The 11,861-nt window shown below is 35.6% G+C and overlaps 1 protein-coding gene across 1 annotated transcript in view; it reads left to right on the top strand.

Moving 5' to 3' along the window:
• The window catches only part of LOC108687704, a 34,757-nt gene that overhangs the window by 5,787 nt on the left and 17,109 nt on the right, over positions 1–11,861 (top strand). Inside the window, 7 exon segments of the mRNA XM_018193621.1 lie at positions 367–527; positions 3,253–3,410; positions 8,773–8,929; positions 9,010–9,306; positions 9,760–10,073; positions 10,182–10,498; positions 10,568–11,178. Coding sequence (XP_018049110.1) covers positions 374–527; positions 3,253–3,410; positions 8,773–8,929; positions 9,010–9,306; positions 9,760–10,073; positions 10,182–10,498; positions 10,568–11,178 — 2,008 coding nt within the window. The 5' untranslated portion in view covers positions 367–373.

The following is an 11,861-nucleotide window of genomic DNA, read 5'->3' as shown; positions in this document are numbered from 1 at the left end:
TAGAAGGTACAAGACAAATAAGAAGCAGTAGCCGAACGAATGTATCTTATCCCCAGCTTTTGAGAGAGCAACTTCCTTCTCTTGGCAGTAATTCTGAGGACGAAGGAAACATTCAGAAAGCGGGAGAATAAGATATCACGAAAGACCAAGGGGAAACCAATGCTATTACAAGACTATCTATATCAATCAGGATGCTGTTTAATCTCTTGAGCTTAAGAGACGCGAACTGACTTGAGATAAAGCCACCGTATTACCAATGTTTTACTAAAGCTATAATTACTGCAATAAAAAACTTTTCTCTGACAACGATTTTCCGTTGATAAAAGACAGTGGATAAAAAATGATTTCTGCTGTATTTTGTTTCAGGAAGAAAATGTGGAGCTCGGTTACCGCAGCTGGCACTGAAAATGGACCAGCACCACCTTCGAGGAGCAAGCATAGTGCCACCTTATTTGCCGGTCACGTATATCTTCTCGGTGGTCGAAATGGAAACCTACCTCTCAAAGATCTCTGGCGATATAGCCTTGGTGAGCTTTTAAATTTTTGCGCTATAACAGCTCGTACGTATCGCAACAACATCGCGCGTATTACATTAATCACTGCGTCTTTAAATCTTAGGATACGATTATCGGCAATGCGTCGAGAACATAAAAAAAATCCCAATAATTTTCGAGAATATGATACTGCAGTATTTCGAGTAGCTCCAAGTACGCGATATAATACCAACGTCGTTTCTGACCAGCGCACCCCATCGCATCTCCTGACGCACCCCCCAGGACGAGGGTGCGCGACGGAATTTGAACGGGGTTCAGTCTGATCAATAATGCACCATTATTAAAGCCTACGTACATCAGTTAAATCCGCGGATGCTACTCCACAATTACATGGTGTTTCCACGGAGATCAGACATACATGAATTAATTGCGTCCGCCGGCCGTAATCGGTGGCTTATGTATATGACAGGGAGAGATTTTCCTCCGCCTGAAATATTCCATCCATTTTTATTCGCATTCATTCCTAACAGGGAGAAGAATTAACGTCTTATTTCGCTTCTGAACAATTAAAATCTCATATCATAACTCTATTTCATCATGTTCTGTATATTTTGATTAACGAAATCAAAGAGCCTATTCTTACGATGCTACGTAAGATCATTTAAATGAATAATTTAAATGAATAATTAATGTCTTGAAGCAATCGCGAGAAGAACGATGATTTATAAAGTCAAGTATATCGATGTAGCACGAATTCGTTTCGCTCGTGCTTGCACGACCGGGTCTCTTAACCAGAGGATATTGTTCGGCCGTGTGCTTGTTCGGGTGAATATTAAAGCGGCAGCGAAAGGGTTGGCGGGTAGCGCTTCGTTTCCTGGAGCAAACAATGTTCCTGGCTGTTTCTACCCCCTATTTTAAAAGCCCGACTTTGTCGTTCTACTTGATCTCGCAAAAATATTGTGATAACTCGAAGAATCACAAGTGGAGGTACTCCAGCCGAAAAACCGGTTTTTATTGCATCTTCTTCTATTTTCGGATTATTAAAGAAGTAATTATTCTTGGAGAAAGACAAATTTTATCAAGAAATTTAATTGATAGAAAAACAAAGTTGTAGAAGAGAAAGAGGAACATCAAAATTAATTTTATAATTATATTTTTGTTGATTGCATTCAGCAGAAAAAATAGTTTTGCATCTGTTGTAAGATTCTTTAATATGATTTGTTATTGTTCTTAGTTCTTCACTAGATTTAAGTATATAAACTACTAATTACATAAAGAATCTTACAACCATTGAAAAGCTGTTTTTCTATTGAACGTGGTCATTTTCTTAGAAAATATAAATCTTTCTTTATATAAAGTTCTGCATAAAAATCTTCAATATTCCTGCATATAATAAAGATATTTAAACAGAGTGACTCTAATGGCTAAATTGTTATACAAAGCATATATCCACCCGTTCGGATTTCTTGTGTACTCGATCACGTTGCTATTTCGCGAAACAAAAAGAGATATTGTTCGTTTCACTACCAAAAAGATACGACACGTATATTACTACGAATCGATGTCGGACGTCTAGTATCATTCTAGCGGTTTCGAAGATGCTTCAGTCAGCACGTTACGGTCTTTACCCAGATTCTTTGTTCTCGAGCACGTTTCGAAGAGAAGCTGAAGCTTTCGAGAATATTGCGAAATTAGATGAATTTTGGCACAAATGTCATTCACGAATCACACATGTTTTATCCTCTCATTTATTTATGGATATTACCATTCTCTTTTCAAAGCGATTCCGAATGAATACAGAAAATGCTAAATGGAAGGGACAGAATGAGGATCGCAAGATGAAAGAAAGGCACAATATGAAAGATGTGAAATTATAGAGAAGAATGTGCTTATGAAAGAATAGAATATAAAACTCTTTTCAAAAATAATTTAATAAAATAAATGAGTAGAAAAATTCCATGATCTGATTTTAAATCCAAATTTAATAGATTAAAATCTAATAGAAAGCTTCTTGTATCGATCGATAGCTATCTGGAACACAAGAATAAGATTATGTCAAAAAGAAGCATAAAATCAATTTGATACACGAATGGAGGAAGAAATAATAATTGGCGCATGCAGCAATATCTCTCTTTGTAGATTCATTCCGATACCCGCCAGAATAATATCTCGATAAAAAACGCAAATTTATGCACTACTCGAGCGAGCTTTTCTCGCTTTGATATTTTTTATACTTTCGTCAGGGGAGCTCTGGCTTTCTTTTCACGATAATTTTGAAGGACGCTCATTTGTTTTATTAAAAACTTAGATAGATGAAAGATTTTTAATATTCTCTTCATAAACTGTTATTATTACGATTGAAGATTCAGATCTTCCCTCCATTTCCATCTTATCATGTATAAAAAATATATTTAAATTATTAATTGAGAAAAATTACAAGTTATAAAACAAAGTTATAAAACACCCGCTTGCGATATCAATTATTAAAATAAGAAGTATACACAAAATTTAATTATTATTTATAGAAAGTATCCTGTCACATTGAAAAACAATTGAGTTTTTAAAATAAAATATAGAGTATATAAATTCTGCTGGGACAAAAGTCGACTATGAAAATGCAACGAGTGCATTAGAAAAGCTCGACGTCTTGCATTCTTGTGCATTTGTAACACGTGCACTTTCCATAATATTTGCATACATAACCTAAAGGATAAGAATGTCGGATTACGAGACAAGCTTTTCTTTGTTTCTTTTTCAGCGGAAAGCAAATGGGAGGAATTGCATCCGGGCGGCGAAAGACCGCCGGCTCTTCAGGAACATAGCGCGGTGGCATATAAGGATTGCCTCTACGTTTTCGGCGGCGAACTGGGTTTCTCTGCAGGAACGGAGACGCCACTCTGGGTTTATAACGTCAAGGTGATACTTCGCAAAATATAATTGTAGAATGCAATTGCTTCTGTAAAAATAGGAATTAAGTCGCGCGAATAATATCGCTTATAAAACGCTTTTATGGAGATAAATATCAGTATATGTTTTCACTTCTGATAACGATCTCAACAGCTAGTGTCGTACTACTACATTGAGAAAACTCTTAATAATCTTCCCTACGATGAGGGGAGTCTCGTCGAGAAAGCAGCGAGAACGAGAGACGAAAAAAATCGCACCCTCGAGAAATGTTGCTTAATCGATAGCAACGTCATCGGTTACGAGTTTTATGGTAGCGTGTTACTTTCCCTTGCCTCTGCGGTGACACAGAGGGATGATTTTAGCAGCGAGTGACAAGCTGCCAAGGGCAACCGAGGCTTATCCTGTCAATAGTGACTCGCGAATCGAGCATGTGTAGAAATTCACTGAGCTATCGTTGTTATCCTGTTGTGCTCCGTGCATTATCCAAGCACTCCTTGGGGAGAATAATATGTGTAACATGAAATGAACAAGACGGGGTGGTTGGCCTCTTCCGTTTACGAAGGAAACGTCTCGCATGCGGAAAATCAATCTTGTGAAATGAGCGAAGCTCGGAATCGATGTTGCTTGTTGTAAATTCTTGTAAACGAGGCTGATCTATTATGGACTTCGACCAATTTCCAACGCTTACGAAAATAATATTTCCTAATAATAATTTCTCATAAGAAGTCTTATTATTATAATGTTATAGTAACTTTAATTCGCGTTTTAACAAAGAATTTTGTTTTTAACAAAAGCTGTTTTTAAAATTTTGTTTTTAACAAAATATTAAAACAATATTTTAATATTTTGTAAGATGCAACTTATACGCTTATTACGTCATTTATATAGTTAAATGATTATATTATTTTAATGTAATCAGATAATGGAAGAATTATATATTTTATTGTTAGATTTTTTTTTTACTTATTTACATTGTTTAATTGATATGAGATTATAATTTGGATCTATATTCGGGTACACCTCAAATTTAAAGGAAAGGGAAAGGTATCGATGCGCGATATTGTCAATCAACTTTGGCGCAGTGGTCCAATATTGCCCTCCGTCTCGTTTACTAAATCGAAGGGTGCAAACCTTCCTTCTGATCACTGAAACAGCCATGGCGATTGCCCAAAGGCTATTCGGAGGCTGCTCGTCGTCTCATTTAATCAGACCGCATGGGTCGTTCTTAACCAAATCTTGATAACAAATTCAATTGATAGACAATTTTAAATAAAATATATTATTCTCTCTCTCTCTCTCTCTCTCTCTCTCTCTCTCTCTCTCTCTCTCTCTCTTTTGCGGAAATATTTCGGAAACATATTGCAAACATCCGAAATTAAATAAATAAATTTAACTAGTGCACTAATTATCATCGTAGATTTCTTTTATCAAATCTACAAGTCATCAGAAATCTATGTCATGAATTTACTATGGTACATTGAATATCGTCTGTCTGGAAATTAATTTTTCGACTTTGATATAATGTATTGCGTTCTCTCGATTGTTGAGAGAATATCTGTATGTATAATGCTTCATTCATATTAAAAGAATGATAAAAATGCATCAACATCGATAATGAGTTCTTTCCTCGATAGAATAGTATGTTCAAGTAATTGACATTACATACATTTTCGAAGATGCTATTAGATTGCAATCGATCTCTAGTATATATGTGTAGTTGCGATATTGAATCTCAGTAATTTCAAGATATCAACTTGATGATATCGTAAATAATTATTAGCTAATAAATGATTATAGCCTATAATATAGTAATAAATTTATGTGATTTAAGCTACCTCCAATATGTCAATTAAATTTTATATAACTTTCATTTATGATAAATTTTGTGATAAAGAAATATCGAGGGAAAAAGGACTGAAAAATTTTGAAAAAATCTAATTGAAATATTTTTCTAAGTACACAAATGATGCTGAATGCTTAAGAAGTTATGAATTTAAAAATAAATTAGTAATTTTAATAAGCTAATTATATATAATAAAATTAATTTTAAGAAAAAACGCGAGCACATTAATTTTATTGAGATATGTATATAAAATCAATCCTCCCTTTCTCTCTCTCTCTCTCTCTCTCTCTCTCTCTCTTTCTCTCTCTCTCTCTCTCTCTCGGCTTTTTGAAAATACAGATATATATAATATATATATTTATGATACTATAAAATTTTATGTTGACTCTTATTCACTTTTCTTATGCGACAGTGTTAACATTTGTGCTGACATGTCCTCTAATTTCATACAATATTCAGAAATACATCTTTCGCGGAGCCTTCAAGAGCAATTTAAGTCAAGGGTGGTTTTTGGCAGCAGCTGTTAACAGGCTTTCTCTCCGATTCATACCCTTGAAACCAGGCAGGGCTTCATTTTCCCAAGGGTAGTTGCCACTCACGTGCGAGGCATTAAAAATTAATAAGCCCGCATCAAACGTAAAATGCGAAACATCACGCGTCATCAATTCTATCAGTTATTTTCTTTTTTTAAGATGAAAAAATTGAAATGTTTTTTTTTTAAGAAACCGTACATCTAAATTTATATTTTAATTCTATCAATAATTAAATAAAATCGTCTAATTTTATTCATATACATTCTTTTATTACAAATCTACAAGTTTGCAAAATTGTGTATGACTTAATACACGCTTTAATATTAGGCAAATAATTGTTCAGTTACATTTAATTTTCCTTCGTCAGGAATGGTTGATTATCTCTTTTACTCGATAGGTTACATCTACCGCGTTATTCTGACGATCTCTTTACGTAGTTTTCATTGTTTGCGAGAATGCGCCTTATTCTTTCGCTTTTCTCATTTCTCTTTAAATAAATATTATTGGATTCAATAAAATGTTTTGTTATTTTAACATATGACCTTTACTTGATGCTAATAATGCAAGCTTCAAATTTTACAAATTATATAAATGAAGAAGAATATTTTGTTATATTCTATTAGATGAAACAAAATTGTATTGAACGGAAGAACGTCAATTCTTTTTCTATCGTATTTTATCCCGAGATTTTTTGGGTTGAGTTACCATGGTTACTCTTGGTCCATTTGTTTTTAATCATTGGACCATGGAGGAAATACGAATGTATCCCTTCGCTGTTTCTGTCTGTTCGCTGTGTATTATTGAAATCTGCGTTTCGAATGCGTCAGACAAACCTGATTGGTTAAGCCGGAGGGTTATTCGGCGCGTTTGTTCTCTCCCTACTTTACCTCCCTGTCTCTTTCACTTTCCCTCTACTTCGTTAAAACTCTACCTTGTTTTCAGAATAAAAAGTGAAAGAAGGCGCGTATGCTGTAGCATTCCATTTCCTTTACAATTGTAATTTACAAAATTCTTTAAAATTCAAGAGTAATGAAGGCTATTTTACACTACGATAGTTTGTAATAAAATTGATATTTATTTGAATCTTTTTACGATTCATAAATTTTTTTCAAAAATTCATATCATAAAGCATCAGTTATTCTGTGACAAGATATGTATTCATAAACATGGCTAAAAGGTAGTAGATATATTCATAACTCCCTTGAAGAGCGGAATGGACATCGGTAGTTCTTTCGATGTGTAATGATAATCACATGTAATGATAATCTTATTTTGCTCGGGGTAATCTGTCTGTCCCGAAGCACGTTGATTTCTGGATCCCTATGGTACGAGTATGTCAACAGAGATAGTCGTTGTCAGCTAAGAGTGTCGAAAATAATTACATAAAGTGTACGTCTAAAGCCGATGGGTTGAAGCTACCATACTTGATTATCTCTTAGATGAATCTGAAATTGATACTAGAAACTTGTACCTCGTTCTCATCTCGGTTATAATTCTCATTACGCGGAAGGGAAATGATCCTCTCGAGTGTATTCACCGGACAATTATACAGTCCACTTGTTCAATGCAATGCCATGAACCATGGTATTTCGAAAGAAGAAGACTAATGCGATTTTAAAACGCCAGTTGATACGCACGCTCAAATTTTCTGCTAGACTAAGCGATAAATCTCTTCGAGAAGGGGAGGCAACGTATTGATCTCATCGATATGTGTAAATATAATGGACACGCGAAGAATGCTTTTTTCTGGGGCACACTTTTCATGGAAATTGTTCCAAGGTAACGGCAAGATAAAAATAAATTTACTATCCACCTATAACGATATTTGAATATTCTTACATACTAAGAATTATAAGTCTTTTTATAGTATCGCATAAATAATGCAGAATTGTTTAAATATCCCTATCGTACATTACAGACTTGACAAAATATTAAAGGTATTACCAATTTTACATATGTATAATCTTATATATATATATATATATATATAAAATTAAATATAATAATCCCATATGTACAACACACATACAAATAAGCAAAGATCAATAAATCATAAATAATCAGAAAAGTTTTACTGACAGTTTTACTGTCTAGTAACATTTTTGTGTGAATTCCATATGTATTTTTCGAATTATTAATTCCTATTTCATCTTATTTCAAACGCATATATCCTCTGATATATCCACGTTACTGTCAGAAGAGTAGTCTCAACGCTAAAATCTTATAAGATCTTTGCCTATGGCTTTGCATATCATATTGCGTACATTCCTTCAACCAGCCGCCATGCTTTTCATGACTGGATGAAAAGCTCGAGTTATGAATGCGTTACCAAGCTTAAATATTCCATCAGTGAATAGCGACTATGCCTCTCGTCTGCAACATCAGTGTGAAACGTATAAATAAATATCAATTCATATAAATAAATATTTTTCGCATGAAATAGAATATTGCAAGACAATTTAATATTCTATACATATTTTTAAATATTACATAATTAAACGATAAAATACCATTTCTATTTTGTTTTTATTAACATATAAATTATTTAAAAAGTATTACAAACAAAAGAGAAACAGAAATTTCTTTAATGAATATTTAAACAGTCAAAGTTTACTATAGTACATACTTTGTAAGCATACGTTCAGACGAATGAAATATTTATCAGAAGTCGCGTTGCAACTAGTGAGAGAATAATTTTCGCATCTCTATTCACTGGCGGTGGCAATGGCGATTATCACAGCTCCAAGAGTTAAAGCCGAAGCTATTCAAACGGCAGAATTGGAAGGCTACAAATTAGAGATCTTTGTCCCTTTTGTTGCAGGTTGCACCAGTCTTATACATCATCTTTACGAGTATTTGCAAAAATCCAGAAATGTAGAATTAAGTTCATTTGTAATTGGAAAAACAATTCCTTAAGATATAGATAAGAAATAATTCAAACATTAAAAAAGTATCTGATACATCAAATCTGATTACGAATAATTATAATTTTCAGACAAATGTATGGAGAAAGGTGAGAGCTCAACGGGGTTGCGTGATTCCTAGAGGTCGAAGAGGTCACACCGCCTTGGTACATCGCGGACAAATGCTTATATACGGCGGTTATCAAGACTTACGTGGAAGTTCCTCAGAACTATGGTCTTTTCATTTCGGTATAACATTCGCTATGTATCTCATATATAACTCGATCAATAATAATGCATAGCGACTTCGAACTTGTTTAACATTACAGAAACTGAATCTTGGCATTTGCTTTCGTCGAGCGAAAGCGGGCCGGCTGCAAGACATAAGCATTCAGCGGTTTTGCACGGTGATGCGATGTATATTTACGGCGGAATGACGGATCTTCAAGAAAGGAACGATTGCTGGCGATGGGACGTCAACAGTGCTTCGTGGTCCATGTTGAAGAACAAACCAGGTCCCGGACCGCTTCATGGCCACGCAGCATGCAGATTGCCAAGTTGTATGTTGATCTTTGGCGGTGAGAGCGGTGGTTTGGCGACAAACGAGCTATGGAGATTTCATTTCGGTATGCGTTGCCACATCGTCATATATGTAAAGCATCAATCTTTAGACCCTATTATAATGTATACCAACATTGGTAATATTTGGTAATGTATAATCATTATAATGTATACTTCATTGAAGATATTATCCATTGAAATTATTTCTATTAACATTATCTAAGATCAGATGTATATGAAAAAATAGTCAAAATTTTGGAAAAAATTGTTTAGTATAAATTATTTTATTAAAGTGCTCTTGGATTAAATTTAAAAGAAATTTTTTAACATGGTTCCATAAAATCAGGTCTAAAGAGATTAATATATAAAATAGCCCAAGAAATGAGAAAGTAAATATTAAAAATAGTTAAATACATTATTCATACAATATAAATAAGTAGATATTAAAAATAATTGTTTTTAATTATTATTTAAACTTTAAACATTTCATAATGTAAAATATTTAAATATTTCGATAGGCACAGAAACCTGGGAGAAGCTGTCAGTACCAGGACCGAAACCGCAGCCGAGAGCTGAAAGCGTCGCTCTCGCAGTATCCGAATTATTGATTCGCGGAACAGGTATCGACAATTCAAAACCAAGGCTGAGAAATCAAAGGCCTAGGCTGTCGAGCAATAGAATATCACCAAACGAGGCACCCTCTGCCAGACCCAGCTTTCTCAGGGAAATTTCAAAATTATCGCAAATAAATCTGTCGAGGCTCAGTCATCCGACGAAGTGCAGTTATTCAGTTCTCAGTGGACATGACGATAACGAAGAAAGCCCTCAAGAGGTATGTGTATGAATGTAAAATCCTCGAAAGACGTTTTCATTGTTAGTAGGTGCGCACTTATCTTCCAATTAGGCCTGCATGCAGGCAAACACGTATTATCCTTTTCAGCAAGTGGATGTCGAAGTGGTCGAACCCTCCACGGGAATGGTAAAATCTCGCAGCGCTAACACGCTGGCCCGCCGAAGACAAAAAGCGTCGGAAGGAACAGCGAGGACGGTTGATGTTAGCAATATTAACAATACTTCTGGTATGACCAGAGATCCTATTTCGGTGCCAAACTTTCGTGCTTTGACGTTACCAACGCCTGTTCTCACGCCTGTAGAGGCTGCTAGATTAGTCTTCGTTGATCCGGATGAGAATAGTGACAATGAGGAGCGCAAGGAACCGCCCACATCAAGACTGATTGAAGTTCAAGAAGAAAAACGGTAACTGTCTTTATAACATAACTACATACATTTTTATTAAACATTAAGATTCTTACATCCGTTCGTTAGAGATTTCGCAGCAATTCACCAAGCTTGTCAACCCACTCGCGGTGAGAGTTACAGCTCGCATCTTTACGAAGCCGCTCTGCAAACGCCAAAAACTCCGACAACGACGAAGATCCCTACGTCCGCCTCCGTTCGATTCGCCGATCTTGAAGAAGGCGAAGAATCAACATCGGATTACGCAAGTATTGAGGCGAGAAGTCCAGGTGATCCGCTCGCAGAAGATGACTGGGTGTCCGGAAGAAGATCAAAGTCACACAGACCGATTGTTACTTCATCGACGATACGAGAAGGCCAATTCGGTTTCTGTAATCCAAACTACCTTGGTCTGGACGAAACCAAATCTGGTCATCATCATCATCATCATCATCATCATCATCATCATCATCATCAACAACATCAACATCAGCAGCAGCAACAGCAGCAGCAACAGCAGCAGCAGCAACAACAGCAACAACAACAACAAGATGGAAAGTATGCCAAGTTGCTCAACAGTCCGCCCGATAGCGTATTAGAGGATGAACCTGGAAGATCGGCTTCACAAACATTTGCAGAGCTCTTGGAGCTTCAAGAGATTAGAAGGGTGCCCCGAGCGCCACCGAAGAGCCTGCCATTGGGTTCGCCATCGAGAAGAGCGGTGAGCGCATCGAGGGCTGAGAGGCAAAGGGCAAAGGTAGCAGCGGTGGATGCAACCGACGTTAGAACACCTTCCTATGGACCAGCACCTTTGTATGTTTTTTTGGTCGGTGGCAAAGAAAAGGGCCAAGTCACGGTGTTCGCCAGGCCAGTCTCTCTTTGGAAGTTACAGCTCGCGCCGCATATCTTCTAAGGATGATCAATGGTCCACTTTAGCTGAGTCATCCGCGCTCTGTTAGTGATAAGAAAAGTACGAGAGGACTGATGATTGAGGAAAGCGATTGTGCAGTCCAATTTTTCCAAGTTGCTGTGGTGTTTTATAAATATTCCTTGATAAAATTCCTTGGTAAAATTCATGCTTGAATAGATTGATTTTTTTAAAGTTTATCCTCATTTATTTGATTATTAGTATTAAAGTTAAACAAGTTAATTTTATATATGTGTTCTTCGTTACAGAGCAAATATGTCTTTTGTATAGAATTGGTTGTAATGGTTGTAAATTTTTTTTGTTCGTTAAAGCTTGTTAATTACTATTTGCGTTATATTCTCTATGCTGTATTATCAATGCCGAAATAGAAATCGACAGAAAAATAATGTATAACATGCCAAAGCATAGCCACTATTTCTGGCAAATGCCATCGATATATCAATGCGCAATATATAT

The sequence above is a fragment of the Atta colombica genome, unplaced genomic scaffold, assembly GCF_001594045.1.
Source record: "Atta colombica isolate Treedump-2 unplaced genomic scaffold, Acol1.0 scaffold210, whole genome shotgun sequence".
Lineage (NCBI taxonomy): Eukaryota > Metazoa > Arthropoda > Insecta > Hymenoptera > Formicidae > Atta > Atta colombica.
This window is presented reverse-complemented; position numbering and strand designations above follow the sequence as displayed.